This window comes from Diadema antillarum, unplaced genomic scaffold (genome assembly GCF_040938485.1).
Source record: "Diadema antillarum isolate AM-2024a unplaced genomic scaffold, OU_Dant_1.0 seq00001251_RagTag, whole genome shotgun sequence".
NCBI classification, from domain to species: Eukaryota; Metazoa; Echinodermata; class Echinoidea; order Diadematoida; family Diadematidae; genus Diadema; species Diadema antillarum.
Genome location: NW_027272037.1, coordinates 19,759 through 31,987, shown reverse-complemented (window position 1 = coordinate 31,987; position 12,229 = coordinate 19,759). Strand labels below are relative to the sequence as shown.

The 12,229-nt window shown below is 37.5% G+C and overlaps 1 protein-coding gene across 1 annotated transcript in view; it reads left to right on the top strand.

The window, feature by feature from the left end:
- LOC139745303 (tubulin polyglutamylase TTLL5-like) overlaps window positions 1-12,229 on the top strand; it is a gene marked incomplete at its 3' end in the record, with an annotated part of 43,899 nt that overhangs the window by 17,655 nt on the left and 14,015 nt on the right. Inside the window, exons 12-19 of the mRNA XM_071655700.1 lie at window positions 708-799; window positions 1,264-1,371; window positions 1,737-1,818; window positions 2,207-2,268; window positions 2,860-2,948; window positions 4,479-4,505; window positions 9,685-9,902; window positions 10,931-10,993. Coding sequence (XP_071511801.1) covers window positions 708-799; window positions 1,264-1,371; window positions 1,737-1,818; window positions 2,207-2,268; window positions 2,860-2,948; window positions 4,479-4,505; window positions 9,685-9,902; window positions 10,931-10,993 — 741 coding nt within the window. The remainder of the gene's footprint in view (window positions 1-707; window positions 800-1,263; window positions 1,372-1,736; window positions 1,819-2,206; window positions 2,269-2,859; window positions 2,949-4,478; window positions 4,506-9,684; window positions 9,903-10,930; window positions 10,994-12,229) is intronic.

Genomic DNA, 12,229 nt, shown 5'->3' with positions numbered 1-12,229 from the left:
ATTAATGAATTTGATAAACAAACATTTTTTATTTGAGACACCCAGAATACTGACATATTGTTTTCCTTTTTGAGAATAATTATTGTATCAGTCCCTTGTACCCATATCTGTTGTACACATGTTAGCATATTGATGAATTGTGCTTTTGTTAAGTGGTAATACCCAAGAAATTTGGTTTTTGACCTTTTCAAGAACAAAATGTAATAGTTTCTGCTGGAAAAATTTTTTTTACCCAACTGAACACAGACAATCATGCTAATACCATTTATAGACTTTCTAAACACCAAAATCTGATAGAATCACAATTTTAATCGAAATTGTTTTGTTCAGGTCATGAGTTATACAGCAAATTTCATAAATCATATGAAGGATAGGGTTTTAGCATATAGACTATGGTCTTAGTTACCCAACATAGCCTCTTCAGTGTTACCACAGTTTTACTAGAGGGCCATACCATTATTATAACACTAACATTGTCCGGTACCCATTTATACACCTGGTTCAAGAGGGGCACTGTGTCAAAGGACATAGTCATTTGGCGGAATTTAAATTTGGGGCCTTCACTTGAAAGTCAAGAGGCTTATCCACAGTGCCTCCGCAGTGTGCGACCTGCTGGCATAGCTCAGCAGCACTCTATCAAGACAGGTATGAAATACGGTTTGGAATCTAACTTAGGAATGATGTGGATATATTTCCTCTGACTGCAGGTGTGACGATGGCGACATTGAGGACTACGGCAACAAGTGGAGTCTGGGAGCGATGTTCAGGTACCTCAAGAAGCAAGGCAAAGACGTTAGACGTAAGTGATATACATAATGAATATATTTCATGCAGACATATTTCTCTTTTATACATAATATGTTTCTCTCACTAAGTGCCCTCGCTCCTTTAATTTGCCCTCGCAATAATCAGCCATATTGTGCCAGAAACACATCAAAGTACTATCAACACATTCCCTCATGAAATTATGCGTAGATAGAGTATGCAGGCATGGCACATTTTCAAAACATTACTGCAATGCAAAAATCTATTATTTTTACATTAATATTAGTAATCTAATTCAAAATGATTAGGTACATTGTATGTGCAAAGCTTATGTTTCTTGTAGTCAAATATTTATGCATAATATATTTTTTCCCGCCATATTGGACTTGCGTGAAGCCAAATGTGGGCAAACTTGTCTTGAAGAAATATGATTTACATGTTAGGGTAAGGGATATAACTAACTTTCAAACTTGTTTTTCGATCACCCTCCCCCTACAGTTCTACTGTCGAGGATAGAAGACGTGATCAATAAGACAATCATCTGCGCTGAGCTTCCTGTTGCCACGGCGTGCAAGATGTTTGTCCCCTTCAGGGGCAACTGCTTCGGTGAGTTTGACCAGGCCAGCAAGGGTGGACGTCAGTCCCGCACTGACATGTTTCCCATGGGAGTGAAAGATAACATTCCTCTAAGACACAACTTGCTCAGTGTTTGTTACCTATGGTGTACATGCTACACTCATCTGTGCTACATATGCCCAAATTATTGCATGTCAGCAAGATGTATTTTGTGAAAATGCGTACAGTGCTGGGTTATTGGTGCTAATTTATCATCTACCAAGAAATTATTTTGGTGGAGTTGGGATTAAGATAAAAGTTTTAATGCCATGGTGCTCTAGATAAGGCATTCATGGGAATACATACCCCAGCAATTATTTCTTCTGCCATCCTCATTTTGTCTTACATCTTTTTAGAGCTGTATGGGTTTGACATCCTGGTTGATGCCAACCTCAAACCGTGGGTCCTTGAGGTCAACCTCTCACCATCTCTTGCTTGGTAAGTTCCCGAGATTTTAAGATAATTTCCCTCTACAACTGATTCCTTTTATCAAGAGCATAGTGATACTTGATTCATTTCATGAGTGAAACACATCAGTTCTAGTTTAAAGTTTATGAGTTAATGATATGTCACAACACAAACATATGTCTGCACTTTGAATTGCAATATCTGAATGAAATGTATCCTTGCACTCATTTTGTGGACAGAGTGTACGCTGTTGAGTAAATCTTAATTGAAATGCAGATCACTGTGTGATGTGTAATCAAAAAATGTGTTAGTAAATCTTAATTTTGTGCCTAAAAAGTTTGTGCTTGTATGTCTGCATTCTATCATGAGTGTATAATTTTGCAAAGAGGTCATATTTTGCATTTTTCTCAACTCACAGTGATGCTCCCATTGATTTGAAGATCAAGTCTAACATGTGTGGAGATCTGTTCAGTCTAACAGGTAAAAAAGTTGTTTCTAAATCTTCACATAATATGTATGAAGGCAACATTTTCTCTCTTTGAATTTTATAAAGTATCCTGCACGTTTTGTTACTTTTTTTTTTAGTCTCGTTTCACATAATTGCAAGTTTGGCGGAATTGTTACTGTGTGCAGGACACAGAAACTGTAATACTCAACAAAGAGTTTCTAGTGGCATTTGACAAAAGAAAAAGAAAAGTTATAAAATGATTGCTGGCTGATTGTACAGATAAATAGTAGGATGGAGAGATGAATTCTGTTTTTCAAATCCGGTGAGGTGCCACTGTTATATTTCCTCGTATTACTTCTCTCTTTAAAGAAACGTAACCTTCATCACAATTTGTATACCAAACACATTCAAAAGCAGTATAAAACTGATAATTTCAAACAATCATACTTTTATTTCAAACACTAAATGACATGTTAATTCTACAGCAATCAATGTACATGATAGTCACCATAGATTTATTTCAGCATTGCATTGTATTCAAATTCATGTGCTGCATTTTATTCATATTTACCTCTTCTATGGTTCAATGGTGTCCATCTCTGTGTGTGTTTGTGTGTACACAGGCTTTGCGGTTCAGGATCCAGTGATGAGGCGAGTGCAGCAGAGTAGGCGGAACCAGGACCTGGCAGCGTCCAGCACCCTCAGGCAGCAGGTAGATATTTGCATGGCACAATGTCTCTTTCAAAACTTCACCACTCTCACTGTTCATCGCACATTCTCCCAATCACTTTACAGTTTGTTTTTATATCCTTAATGCCCCATGATCATTAACATATTTGTCAATACTATGCATGCACTGTTTGAATCACTGTGTTATCATATCTTCACTTTCAATGTTAGATTTTGCATTTTTATGAAGGGGAAATGATCAAGCGATATCAATACGATTGATGCGATCTCGTCAGTGTAGATAAGATTTTGGTTAATTGAAGGTCTCAACATTATTTTAAAAAAGTTGCATTAAAATAGTCTTAAGTTTGTGAATTGAAAAGATATAAGATATTGATTGCTATTTGTAACTTCAGATGATTCAGATTTCCTGGTTGTACATGTTTTAAATCCTTCTGTTTTCAGATTTATTTATGTGATCTCATCAAATAACTTGTGTTTAAGGATTGACTGATCATTCAATTTGTAGATAATGTTGTTTGAATATCATAACTTTGATTTTTGTTTGAGGTCAATGTAAGGAAAGAATTAAGATTTTCAGGATTTGTGCATGTGCTGTTGACATAATTCAGGGTCAAATTTTTAAAGTGCCAAGTATTTTGTGTTTCAACTGCACTGAGGAATTTCTATTATTATGGTTGAGGAGTGGCACTGCCATACTCTTGTTCGTTGAACACGTTATCTCTATAACAGCCCCAACTTTCAAGATTGGCACATTAGCACATATCAAGAAGCGCATGCAAAGTTGTCATTCACGACTATGGAAATTACTGCTTTCTTTATGATTACCTTCAATTTGCACAGCATATGGTACTGATACCAGATGATATTTGTTGTCCAGAAATAATGGACTGAATACAATTTAGCACTCCCTTTTATATTTGGCCCTGTTGCATGAAAGACTTGCTATTGCGTTACACACACACACACACACACACACACACACAAAAAGGAGGTCATGATAATTATGACAACCATGACATCATCTAGAAATCCTGAAAGTTGATTGGCTATTGCTGTCATGTCTCTACTAATGGGAGTTATTTATTAAAGCTAGCCGGTCATACCAGTGAGTCTATGATGCCACAGGGCCACGGCATTCCTTGATGCCAGCTGCACCAGATACTCTGTGATCTCACCATCTGAAGTCTGAGCATGAGACTAATTCTAACATTCCAATCCAACCGAGTGTCATTGCACTTTCACAAAATACAGACAGAGTCCTATCCAGAAAGAGCAGGATGTGTGGTTAGGTTCCCTGTGTGGGGCAAATTTGCATGTTTTGATTTTGTTTTGATTTCCTGAGGGGAGCACAATTTCATTTCTCTGTGCTCTACCGTGTGTTTGGTTTGTTGTCTCAAATGCATCCCTTTTTGTTTTCTTTTTGTTTTGTTTTTTATAATTTTCTGTCAACCTGGTCTGCATGTTACCTTCTCTCACTGCATGAATTCATTTTTGAACGTCGCCATTCCGTCTCCTGATTTCTCCATCCCCCCTTCATCCCACACAAAAGAAGGAGCGCATTGGCTCTGCCTTTCTGGTGAGTGTAGCTGTAGAGCCTTAGATGTTAGAAGTGCTCGAGTGATTGCTCATGGCAATATTTTTGGGGGCGACTTTCGGTCTGTCACATTATCAATTTTCTCTTCAGGTGTGATTTGGGCCATTTTGAATACTTTTATGGGCTTTGGGACTTTTTTTCCCTCTCTCTCTGTGCTCTTGACTTTGCATGCATAATGAAATGGTAATTGTACTTTGGTGACGGCGATTTCATGCATGATTAGTAACTCATATCTGTGTGCGAGACATTTAGCTCTTACACTTCAAATTTGCTTGATTCACACTCAAGCCATGAACTCATGGGTGTTCGATGTAAGGGAAGTATTTGTCTACAAATAAAATTTTAGATTCTTTCTATGTGTGTGAGGTATGACCATGGTGTAGATCAAAGAACTGATAAGACAGGAAAGTGCGCGCTAATCCTGTACAAAACAAATGGACAGCGCGCGCTCCTCAAGCGTATTACGCACATCGCCTGAGACCACTCAGTTAACTTCATAGACAGCGCGTCTCGGGTGATGTGCGTCTTTGCCTGAGACACGCTGTCTTTGAAGATGTTGTTTATGAAATGTCTTTGATTGTGTTTAGATCATGTTGTTGCCAAATTTTTACCTCTGCGTAATAGTTTTTATTACTTTAAAATCTCATTCTTCAAAATAGTCCCCTTAATCGAAAAAAAGCTACGACTATAATATTTAAATCTTTTTAAAATAATAAAAATACCACTACCTTTGGAAATGAATGATGGTCCTAGGTGTACTGAGTTTGTACTTAGCTCTCTTTTGTATCGTCATGTAGGGTAGCCATTTTGTGTCCATTTTTATTCCGCACCTTCGTATCTTCTTATCTCTACTATCTTTGGTGTAGATGTTTAACAGAGCTTAAAGTTCATTTGTCCCTTTTGCAACCCTTAAAGTTAGATTCCTTTCATAAGCTTGTATATTGCAGATATAAGTGATTCAGACCTTCCGTGAGAATAATAAAACTGGAAACTTCGTGATAATTGAAGAGGGGATGACAATATGGATTTCCAGAATTCATTTAGATTTTAAAAAAAAAATAAAAAATCCAACTGTCAATATCGGTTCAAAAGGAGGAGTGTATTCTCAAGTGTCATGGGGTTAGTTTTTCATTCCTTTTTAAAAACAAAAACTGTGAGGTGTATTACAGTAAGATTTCATGCACAATGATTTGGAGACATTATTCTTCAACTGTTCAAAATTTTGTGATGTTTGCATAATGGATTATAAGACCTTTAATCCATTGCTTCCAGGATTATTGTGAGGCCCATATTGAGGATTTCAGAGTTTGGATGGAAGTGGGTTTATTTGAACCAACAGGCTAATAGAGCTGCTGTATCTACGGAGCAGGTCTTAGTTTTGACAAGAGTCTAAATAAGTAGTAAAACGAATTTAGACTGTGGTGTTTATTCATTAACTGAGGAATATGGGCCAATGTGTTTGCAAAGTATCAATCTTAGAGGTTGTATTTGTCTTCATTTTTTTCTGTCATTTGTGGTTTTACTTTCAAAGGTTAAAGGGATAGTATAGTTTTGGTTGAGACCTAATTTCAGGTTTCTAACATTTTTTTGGTGAGATAATGAGGAACCTCTTATGAAATATGAAAGAGCATGTAATTCTATGAGGAATTCATCATTTATTTGATGAAAATTGGTTTTGAAATGGGTGAGATATCCAAAAAAGGGAAATTCTAATGAAGTGTGGGACCCACACTTTATAACGATCTCTTTGTTTTACTTTGTTTTTGCATGTTTCAGTCATTCCAAACCCGATTTTCATCAAATAAACTTTGAATTCCTCTTAAAATGGTATGCTCTGCTTATATCATATTTGTTTTCTTGGTATCTCGCAAAAAGTTAAAAGCCCAATTTTTATCTCCGCCAATACTGTACCATCCCTTTAATCTGTATAAATAACACTTTGGAAGTTACGGAATGATTCAACATAAAACTCACTTGCTAAGCCCTGCAATTTTTAACAGATTTTAACCCATTGTTAGACTGTATGAAGTTGCAGTGGTTTGATTTGGAAGAAAAGAATAGTAAATTCTTCTTGTCAGTTTTGTCTTTTGTGTCTTTGATTTCGATTTTTGTGTTTCCTTTTCACATTATTGCTAATCCCACTGTTAAGAATTAACAAACTTGTTTGTTTTTACACCCTGTTTATTGGATAACAACAAAACTTAGCTTTGTGATTATATATAGGCAGCCACGGTGTGATTCTTCAAATTATTGTTATTTTTTGTTGGGCTTTCAGCACTATTCGAATAATAGTATGAATGCATGCAATTCCAGAGTTGTACAAGGGATTGAGCTTATGTCAAGTTCCATTTGGGTAGATGCATTATATTGAAATAACTTGATGTGACTATTGTAGAGCGGCTTATCTTTTTGCCAGGACAAATATCCCGCTCATCATTGTGGATATGGTGTGAGGGTATTGAAAGAAATTTGTTTGTGGGATCATACATCATATGCTGTCAAGCATATGCCTTGATGTACAGAAAAAGAAATAGAATTTTCATTGTCTTTTTATGCCTCCGCCACGAAGTGGTGCCGGAGGCATTATGTTTTCGGGTTGTCCGTCCGTCCGTACGTCCGTACGTCCGTCCGCTTTCGTTTAGGCGATAACTTGAGTAATATTTACTGAAATTTTACCAAACTTGGTCCAAGTATGAAGTATGATGGGGCAATTATTTGATTAGATTTTGGGTGAAATCGGCCAAAGGTCAAAGGTCAAAGGTCAAGGTCAAATCATGAAATTGTATCCGTTTACGCGATAACTCTAGACTGGATGTAGCAAATTTCACCAAATTTTGTTGGAGGATGATGTATGATGGAACAATTACTTGATTAGTTTTTCAGTAAAATCAGACAGAGGTCAAAGGTCAAAGATCAAGGTCAAATCCTAAAATTTATCTGTTTACGTGATAACTCAAAACTGGATGAAGCAGCTTTCACCAAACTTGGTCCAAGGATGATGTATGATGGGACAATTAGTTGAGTAGATTTTAGTGATATTGGCAAGAGGTCAAAGGTCAAAGTTCAAGGTCAAATGCTACAAATGTTGCAATTTCCCCCATATCTATGCAATGCCCAAAGGTATTTTCTTGAAACTTGGTGTGGACATGTACTACTGCATAAAGATTCTCCAGAGAGAGTTTCATGTCATAAGGTCAATGGTCAAAAGGTCAAAGGTTAGGTTAGAATGTTGCAATATCACTTTTCTCGCAAATGGTTCAATGTATCTTCGTGGAACTTGGTACATGTGCATGTACTGACTGGCAGGGATTATCTAGGGAATTAAGGGGTCATGGGTCAATAGTCATGGGTCAATAGTCATGGGTCAAAGGTCAAGGTCAACTCCTCAAAATTTTACTATTTCCCTCATACAAAAATGTATACTAGTATATGCAATGCTTGCATTATTAGTTTCAAAACTTAATACATGCATTACCTAATGGAGATTCTCCGGAAAATTTTCAGCCAGAAGGTCAAAGGTCAAAGGGGAAGGGTCAAAGGCCAGGTTTCAATCCCCCCCCCCCCAAAAAAAAAAAAAAAAAAAAAAAAAAATATATATATATATATATAAGAGTTGAACCTCTATTATCCGGCCTCCCTTTATCCGGATCTCTCTATTATCCGGACGCAATCTCGCCGTGATTTTTTTTTTAATAGTTACGGGAAGAAAGGGGGATTCCCAACTCCTTGAGAGCTCCTACCCAAACACACATGAATTACATATTACTTCCAATATGATTAACATACATTGCATCAAATTTCCTTCCAAATTGCTTACCTTCAGACATTTCAACATCCCGAAACATCCCCAAATGTAACAATGAAAAGGTTGCAGTATACACATTACTACATGTGGTACTACAATGGGCTACATCAGTACATGTGTATGTATATGTACATGTATAAAGCATTGCGTCTCCCGTATCCGCCCAAATCCCTTATCCGGATGAGCCCCGGTCCCGACTTGTCCGGATACGAGAGGTTCAACTGTATATATATTTTGTACCGTCATTACATTCTTTCTTCATACCTTGGAAATCACTCAATGCATAAACTTTTAATTTTAAAAAGGTCCGTCAGAATTCAAGTAAAAATTCTCAATTCCCGAAGTATGTGTACCTGCACTCTTAGAGAATTATAGCAAACCCAGTTCAAGACATTTCTGACAAACCTGTCATTTCGATATTTTGCCAGTTATGTGAAACTGTCATGGATCACACATTGTGAAGACATTGTACTATACGCCTATTGGGAGAATCATGCACTATGGCGGAGGCATCAGTCGCCATAGCGACATTTCTAGTTTTATTTTCTAATGGATGAAGTACGATCATTCTCAGCAGGGCTATAAGAATTTCCAGTCCTGCCAAGATCCAGTCTTTATCAATTCTGATTAACCTCCCCAATGGGTTGGTTACACTGTGACAGTTCCATTGTCTCTTTGTCAAATACTCTATTTACAGTGCAAACATCTCCTACAAGATTACTGTTTACACACACATACACACACACACAGAATGCACTTGGCTGGTGCCATTGTTTCAGACTGCGTTGTGTGTCTGTCAATGTGCAAACAATGTGAGATTTATTGCTTGCAAAAAATAAATTGAATTCATATTTTAGAGCAATCAATACAATGTGCATTTTATTTGGGGCTTATATTGTATTTTCAACAGTTAGCAAAGTGTTTCAAGAAGCTGAAATTTTTTTGTTGCGGATGTGTGTAGATACATTGTATGGTATTTCACGATTACGGTTATGTTCTATTACTAAACTGTGAAAAGAAAAATACTGAGAGATCAAATCATTTGATACTCTGTCATACTTTGTTATCATGAAACCATTTTAATCTTTAAATCCTTGTGAAGCCCAGTTTGTCTGTCCTTGGAGTAGTTTAGACCTGAAGTTCTGGAACTTGTGATTGGGAAGGCGAGATCCTTTATTGGTTGTCAAGCTTATGTTATTAGGTTTTCCACACCTGTGCTGTCACCAAGACTAGAAAATTCTTACTGCCATATAGTGTCAATGAGGCAGTGCTACTGGGTTGTTGTAAACTCAACTTCCATCTAAGGTCAGTTCTGAACCATTTCACCACTCTCCCCTTTCCCTTTCCTCTCGTTAGCGCCAGCGACCAAACTCGGCGGGGACGGTCAGCAACAAGATGTCACGCCCGAGCTCCGGCAGGAAGTCGGCCGCTGCGAACTCCTCAGCGAGCTCAAAGGACGGCTCTGGGCTGACCGTAGAGGAGCGCAAGATAATCCTGGAGAGCAAGGAGGAGCACGCCCGCAGAGGTGGCTGGATGAGGATCTTCCCCACTCCCAACTCCATGGAGAAATATGGGTGAGAAGGCATCATTGTCATCATCCCTGGGTGATCTGTTAACTTTAGGAGGGGCCTCAATCATAGTCAAAAACTTGAAGGAAAAAAGCATGAGCTTTTATTCTATAATGACTGTGATATAAGAGTAAATGAGAGCTGATTTTTACCTGTCTTGGGTAATAACCTGGGTGTATATGTGCACATACTTATAATTTCTTGATGAACAAAGTGTTGTGATATTTTTTTTAAAATCTTGTTTGGGAGGAGGAAGGTGATTGAAAGTTTGAAAACCTCTCACTTAGTTATGATTCTGCATTCATAGTCAGATCTCCTTATGCATGCATACACTTGGGGTATTTGTTTTTTTTGGGGGGGGGTACATGATTGTTTAAAGGGGTGGGAAGATATTTATGAGGGGTGCTCTTCTATGTCATAACTATTATCTTGTGTGTTGCTTTTGCTTTTAGTAAGTTGTGGGGTTTTTTTTGAAACTGCATGGAAATATTTGGACAAGACTACATCTTATCTGCAATGTCTGCTTATTCAAATAGGAGACCTCTTTTGTAACTGGACAGGGGGAGCTATTAGACATCATTGTCATGAAACAATTGTCTCTTTTCAGTTAATAAAAGATGAGAGAAGAGTTTAGTCTACTTCTTTTGGCAATGATGGTGGAATGGTGAGAGGAGGGGCTTGGGCGTTGAAAATTTGTTTTATCCAAGGGCTAGAAATTTGGAAGAACCCAAGATATACAAGTCAGACGTATCTAGTGTGCATTTATTCAACACATTTTTATTTTTTTTTAAAGGGGGAGGGGGATTTGATTGGTTCTAAAGGATGCCTTACTTATGATTGTTGTTGATGTTTATATTTTGAGGCATTTTGTCTTGATGACAGTTCATTTTGGAAGGATATCGTGTTGTTGAGAAGGGTGGAGTAATGTATGAAATTTCCTACAAACTCCAGCAGACTTTTTATTTTGTCAAAATCAAGTGTGAGAAACAACAACTCATGTTTGCAGTGCGCATTTTGATTTCACATTCTCGTAGGTCGTTCATGGAGAACAGGAACTCCTTCAACAGTACGCTGCACTCCCGTCTCTTCTCAGACAAGTAAGCATTGTCAAATATGTGATCATTTCCCTCCCCATTGCCCTTTCTCTGCATAATGAGTTGGAGTGTGACGCGGGATATTGAGATATATAAAGAGAGGGCTGGGTTCATATTCTTTGAGTACAGCCTCTGGCTGCCTCTTGCAACTAAACCGTTTTACCCTTTATTTCAGGTAGGATGGTTTAATTGTGCTCCATCCTGTGAGAGTATCCCTCATCTTGTATTTTACTTTTATTTTGCTTTAATCAGCATAGTATGCAAATAATATACAGCATATACATGTAGCAGGGGCTGCGGAAGGTTTTTAATGTAGGGGGGCTTCCTCCCCCCCCCCCCCCCCCCCCCTTCAGAAAATATGGGTGCTGTGATTTTTTTATCTTTTTTTTTTTTGATCTTATGTATATATCTATATATATATATATATATATTTTTTTTTTTTGCACACTAAAAAACAACAGTGGGGGAGGGGGCTGCAGTCCCGCCCCCTAGTTCTGCGGCCCCTGTATGGGTCTTAATCTCTGTGTGTGTATGAACACCCTGTGCCGATTCGTGTCATTTTACAGCTTTTCTGTTCGTTTGATGCACAAATGTTTATAACTGCAATATCTATCATCCTCGAAAGAGTCTGCCTCTGCTTTGATTATATGTTTGCATACATATATACTGTATGTATTAATTGACAGCATCACTAATCTGCATTTATATATCGTTGTTAGCGCTGTTTCTCACACAGTGCGTGTGTTGTCGAGTTATAAACTCGTAAGCAAGTAAGTGATCTCCAGCAGACTTTGTAACGTCATGTTTCTGAAAAAGATAAGCTAAGCTTCACAGCAAAGTAACTGCCAGAAATTACTATCGTTGTTTTGTTACAAGATAAGCTTCATTCATGGTGGTGGCTAGTTTATACCAGAGAGTAATGAATATAATTAATGTGCTCCGTGTTTGAATTGCCGACTATGCTGATATTTTGACATATTTCTGGTGACAATTACTTATGAAACCAAATTAATCTGCCGTAAAATTCTAGCTTTTTCAATCACTGTACTTTATAAAGTCAGCGTGCAAGAACTCAAATCCTTTTGGTTTTAAACCGACAATGCTCTGTGTTTTATACTGCACTATTGCTGTATTATTTCATATTAACACACATGTACACTATATCAAGGATGATGTGATTTCAAATTTTGGTACCTGTGAAACTCTAACACACACACACAATCAGCTTTTTTTAGGTTG